The following is a 5,810-nucleotide window of genomic DNA, read 5'->3' as shown; positions in this document are numbered from 1 at the left end:
AACATGACATAAATAAGTGCCATTTTTATCAAGGGATACCTGATATATGCTTGGACTTCATCGCAATTCCGCAGAATATAAATGTGAGCTTGTTCTGATTCAAGCATATCAAGATCTCGAGTTTTACGAGAACCAATGGGCCTTCCAGCACAGGAGAAGATTGATAAATTAATTTTGTTACCAATAGATGTGTCATGTATTCTTCCTGGACGATTGTGTTTTGTCTCGACATCATCCAAGTAACTAGAGCTTAATGTCATAAACTCATCTGCAATGTATCCCTCAGCAATTGAACCCTCTGGGCGAGCCATATTCCGAACTAGTGATTTTAGGCAGTGAATTTGTCTCTCAAATAAATACATCCATCGATAGATGGTTGGTCCACCAATTAGAGCTTCTCTAGCCAAATGAACAGGCAAATGCAGCATGACATCAAAGAAGGATGGTGGAAATTCCTTTTCAAGCTTACAAAGAACTACTGGTATTTGAGCATCCATTTCTTCAAGCTGTTCAACTGACAATGCCTTCGAATTTAATTTCTTAAAGAACTGGGATAGCTCCACAAGTGGTTCATAAATATTTTCAGGGAGCAGTCCACGCAGAGCAAGAGGGAGTATATGATTTAAAATAACATGATAGTCGTGGCTCTTCAATCCTGACATTTTCCGCTCTTTCATATTAACGCAACGACTTATATTTGAAGAAAATCCATCAGGAACTTTCAATTCTTTAAAAAAACTAAGCAGTGCTTTTTTTTGGTCTGGAGATAACGTGTAAGGCGCAGGTGGCAAAACCACCTTTCATCCATCATCTACTGGATGCAAGTCTGGCCTCAGGTTCATGAGTTTTAAGTCACTACGGGTATTAATATTGTCCTTGGTCTTCCCTTTGACATTCATTAGTGTTCCAATAATGCTATCACATATATTTTTTTCTATATGCATCACATCAAGATTATGACGTAGCAATAGAGTTTTAAAATATGGTAACTCAAAAAAAATGCTCCTTTTCTTCCAGTTATCTCCCCTATCACTGCGTGATACTTTTGTCTTCTTACTCATATCCTTTGACAATATAATTCCCTGTAAATCCTGCACTTGCTTGAGCACATCATCTCCGGATAACTCCTTTGGTGGTCCTCGGCTCTCTTTTGTACCATCAAAAGAAGTTCTGTCATTTCTCCATCTGTGGCTTCTGCGAAGAAAGCACCGATGACCCATGTAGCAAAACTTCCGACCTTTCTTAAGCCACATTGAATTTGTTTCTTTATGACAAACTGGACATGCCAACTTTCCCTTTGTGCTATGGCCTGATATATTTCCATAAGCAGGGAAGTCATGCACTGTCCAAAGAAGAGCTGCACGTAGCTTGAAATTTGTCTTGGTTGATGAATCATATGTGTCAACTCCATCTTCCCAAAGTTCTATCAGTTCCTCTATCAATGGTTGCAGATAAACATCGATTGCATCCCTAGGACCATCAGGTCCTGGTAGTAGCATTGACAACATTACATTTTGTTGCTTCATGCACATCCAAGGAGGCAAATTAAGAGGAACAAGGAATACAAGCCAGATGGAATAGGAGGTTCGCATGTTAGCAAACGGCTGAAACCCATCGCTAGCAAGACAAAGCCTCACATTCCGAGGTTCAGATGCAAATGATGAATGGATTTTATCAAACTCCTTCCATGCTTTTGAATCAGCAGGATGTCGCATAACTCCATCATCAACCCTACACTCTTTGTGCCACTTAGCATATGCGGCCGTTTTCCTACACATAAATAACCTCTGCAATCTAGGTTTTATAGGAAAGTACCGCATAGTTTTATGTGGAATCTTCTTCCCAGCTGAAGAGTGCTTAATTTCCCCTGTGTGTTTTTCTTCTTTCCACCTAGATGATCCACATACCTTGCAGGATTCAGCATCTATATCTTCTTTCCAGTACAGCATGCAATCATTCTTGCAAGCATCAATTTTTATGTAACTTAGTCCTAGTTCACGAATAGTTTTTTTTGCTTCATAATAAGAATTTGGCAGTGTAGAGTCATGAGGTAGAAAGTCCTTGCGCAGCAATTCCAACAATGCGGTGAAGGACTTATTACTCCATTTCCCCAAATTCTTAACATGAAGCAAATTAACTAAGGCAGATAATTTAGAGGTTCTGGACCCTTCATACAGTGGTTGGTTGTATTTGTCAAGCAGAGCATAAAACTTGGCCGCATCAGTGTTTGGATCCTCTTCAGGTCCCTGATCAGTAGATTCATGTGTCGCTTCGTCTCCACCAGGGGTGTTGCACTGAGGAAATAAATCTTCCATTAGGTCTTGCATTCCATTATATCCTTCCCCATTAAATTCCTGTGAATCATACTCATCAACTTCTATGTCATTCTCTTGTTCTGCTAAGACTTCACCATGATGGTACCAAAATGTGTAGCTCCTCAGTATTCCATACGCTTTCAGGTGAGAAGACACTATGTGACGAGGCAAAGAATATGTATTGCAGCACTTGATGCATGGGCAACGTATAACCTGGACACCATCTAATTTACTGAATGCATAATCTATGAACTTCTCTACACCCTCTAAGTACTCGTGATTTAGCCGATCATCCACAAGGCCCATCCATGCCTTGCTTGGAGCCATCCCCTCTAATTGCTAGTTGATATTAAGTTTTATATAACCCTGTATATATAATTAATGTCAAAGAAGAGTTACAATACACTGTTAGGTAAAATGTCAAGACTAGATAGATATCATATAAATTATTTTTTGGCAATATGATTAATTGCACTGCATTCTGTTTTTAGTTGACTATAGATGAAATAATTCATACACAAAAAAAAGTGACAGCCCAGCGCTATAAAATATGTTTGATTCAAAAAACAACAATTCAGAAATGTCTAACAAATGCGGACATGCAACAGATTGATTAAGGATAGAATCCAAACATCATGGATTGATTAAGGATAGAGGACAGGCACCAGATCAGAAACGACATGATTTCAATGCAAAGGGAGAAGTAGTGACCTGTAGTAGAACTTTCTAGGGTTTGATTGAAGAAGCACTCGGACGGGAACCACCGGACCAGTAGCGCGTTGAGGCCGTGCGGCACGGTGCCGCGCTGGAGAAGTAGAGGATCAGCCGATCGGCACCAATGATTAGCGCTCCATCCGTGGTTCTCTCAATCTGGTGAGGGAGGGGATGTGAGAGGGGAGAAGATATTGGGTCTATTATGAATGGAGGAGGAGATATGTACATGGACATATGCCTAAAACTCCTCCTTTGAGCGCCAAAAAAAATAAAAAAGGTATGTAATCACCCGCCATAATTTTTTCCATGCATCTGAAATTTTTTTAAAAAGCCACAACTTATTTTCTTTAATGTCCCTGATGTGAAACTGTACTAATAATTTTTTTAGACTCATTTTTTTCATAATCTCACAATACATTTTCTCTGTTCTTTTTAACTCAAAATTCATTTACAATATATATTATTTTAGTACAATATATTTTATTGTGTTTATTCAAAGTTTTATGCACTATATATAATGGTTGTCTTCTTCTATTGTAATAATCTTGTTGGAACAGTCAATCCTCTAACACCTAATGGCTTCTTGAACTATGCCGATATACCCGATGGCGTTGGATCGGTTATGACCTTGTACGAAGGAGTAAACTTTGTAACTATACTCATTTTTGTCATAATCGGACAATACATTTTCTCTGTTCTTTTTTACCTTAAAATTCATTTACAATATACACTATTTTAGTACAATATATTTCACGGCATATATTTTATTGTCTTTTTTGAAAGAAATATAATGGTTGTTTTCTTCTACTATAATAACTAGTTTGAACGGTCGATCCTCTAACGCCTAATGCCTTGATGAACTATGCCGAATATACACCCGATGGTGTTGGATCGGTTATGACCTTATACGAAAGAGTACACTTTTATAACTAGACGACAGTGTTGGATTGGTTGTCTAAACCTCTTAACCCAAGAACAAAGATACGCAGGATAGCGACAAATCCATAAACTATACTAAATTTGGTGTTAACATTGTAATTAATAAAAAATATCTTGTTCACATAGCATGATTTTGGAACATATAGTAGATGTATTTTTTTTAAAAAAAACGTATGGAAAAGAAAGTAAAATCATTAGAAAAACTTTTGTTCAGGGGACTCGAACCCAGCACCAGCACCTTTCTAACTTAAGGTACAACACAATATCCAACTGGGAAAAGCTAGTTTGATGTTTATTTTATTGTATTCTACTTTATACATATACTAACTGAAATAAAAGGACGACCAGAAAATCGAACACATCATGTTTAGAGCAGAAAAAAAAGGTAAGATGCATTTTTTGAGCTGTAAAGCATAGCTCATGTACAAAAATATTTCGATGTTATGCTTATAGATTTACAGGCTTACAGCATTAGCATACCCTTGAAATACACATAGCAGTGTACAGGCTGCACTTAAATCATGTACAACTTCCTTGAACAAATCGAGCACCCTTCATCTAGACCTGTACTTGAATACTTTACAACTTTGTTGAACAAATCATATTGCACTGTACAATGGATACAAAGTTTAAAAGGGATAGAACAAACAAATCATTGGCAGAGTCCCAGTCCCTGTGGTGTCTAGCATAACTTAAAGTTCCAGTTGAAGTGAAACTTTCAGACTGTATATTGTCCAGCAAAGTACTATCTTACTGCTGCAGAGAATGATACTATAAACTGAAACAAGAATGCACACAGTGAACATAGATCAATCAAGTCAGACCCCACAATAAGACAATATATAGTCTTCATTGAAGATACTAAAGTGATAGCAGAGTTACAGATGCATGAGTTATTCTTTGCTAACAAATAACTAGCCATGAACTGGATGCTGATCGAATTTATATATTATCTATCTAACTGAATTTACTTTTTTCTTAGAGTAAAATACAAAGGGACATAAATTTTCAAAAATTCATCTCTAATCTCTTCAAGTGATTTTTCATAACGAGCTTCAGCTTCTTTTCTTTCCAAGGCATTTGTCTCATCTCTAGCGAAGATTAATGCACCCTTTTCATATTCTGCCTTCAAGTATTCATCTTCATCACTCTCTTCCATGGTGTCTGTTACCAAGGAGTCTTCTACAACCTGCTGGTCCATAATGTCTGCTCCCACTTGCTGATCCATGGTGTCCTCAACAACTGAAGCTAAGGAGTACCAACCCATATGGTCATCTTCATTAATCTCTTTCTCTTTCATGGTGTCTTCAACAACGTTTGCCATCAAATTAACCTTGGAGTCTCTAAGTAATTCCTTTGGTTCATCTTCCTTTACAACTTGGTACATCTTGTCCTCGACAGCATCACCCATAGTGTCCTCAACAACTGAAACAAAGGAGTAGCTATGGTCTTTGGACCCAACTGAATCCAAGGAGAAGCTATGGTCTTCAGACCCTTCAATTGAAGTATGTATAGAGTTAGCTGGATGCAGAACTCAATTTTAAGTAAATAGAAATAACTTGTATTGCTAGCATTATAGCAGAGGTGAAAACAAGAGATTTATACCATTTAAGTAAAGCACTGCTGATACTATAATTATTTCAAATTACAATTAAAATCAACAAACTAGTAGTACCATCATGAAAAACAGTCTAGGAGAAGAATATATGTCAAATTAGGAAGAACTAATGCACATGTAACTATAATTGTTAATTGCACAGAAGTCACACCTAATGTTTCTATTTATAAAATATAATTATGAATTCATTCTATGAATAAAGGTAGAACACTTGCTGTTCTTGC

General features: G+C 37.1%; 1 protein-coding gene across 1 annotated transcript; it reads right to left on the bottom strand.

Annotated features, from left to right (window-relative positions):
• Positions 1-800: 800 nt before the first annotated feature.
• On the bottom strand, positions 801-2,642 carry LOC127780151 (uncharacterized). The gene has a single exon (XM_052307109.1). The coding sequence runs from the start codon at positions 2,640-2,642 to the stop codon at positions 801-803; it is 1,842 nt and encodes a 613-aa protein (XP_052163069.1).
• Between the last annotated feature and the right edge of the window lie 3,168 nt (positions 2,643-5,810).

Source organism: Oryza glaberrima, chromosome 7, assembly GCF_000147395.1.
Source record: "Oryza glaberrima chromosome 7, OglaRS2, whole genome shotgun sequence".
Classification (NCBI taxonomy): domain Eukaryota; kingdom Viridiplantae; phylum Streptophyta; class Magnoliopsida; order Poales; family Poaceae; genus Oryza; species Oryza glaberrima.
Note: the sequence above shows the minus strand (reverse complement) of the source record. Positions and strands in the feature narration are given on the sequence as shown.

Coding starts and splice junctions, on each gene's coding strand:
- LOC127780151 (XM_052307109.1), bottom strand. CDS start 2,642: ATGGCTCCAAGCAAGGCATGGATGGGCCTTGTGGATGATCGGCTAAAT.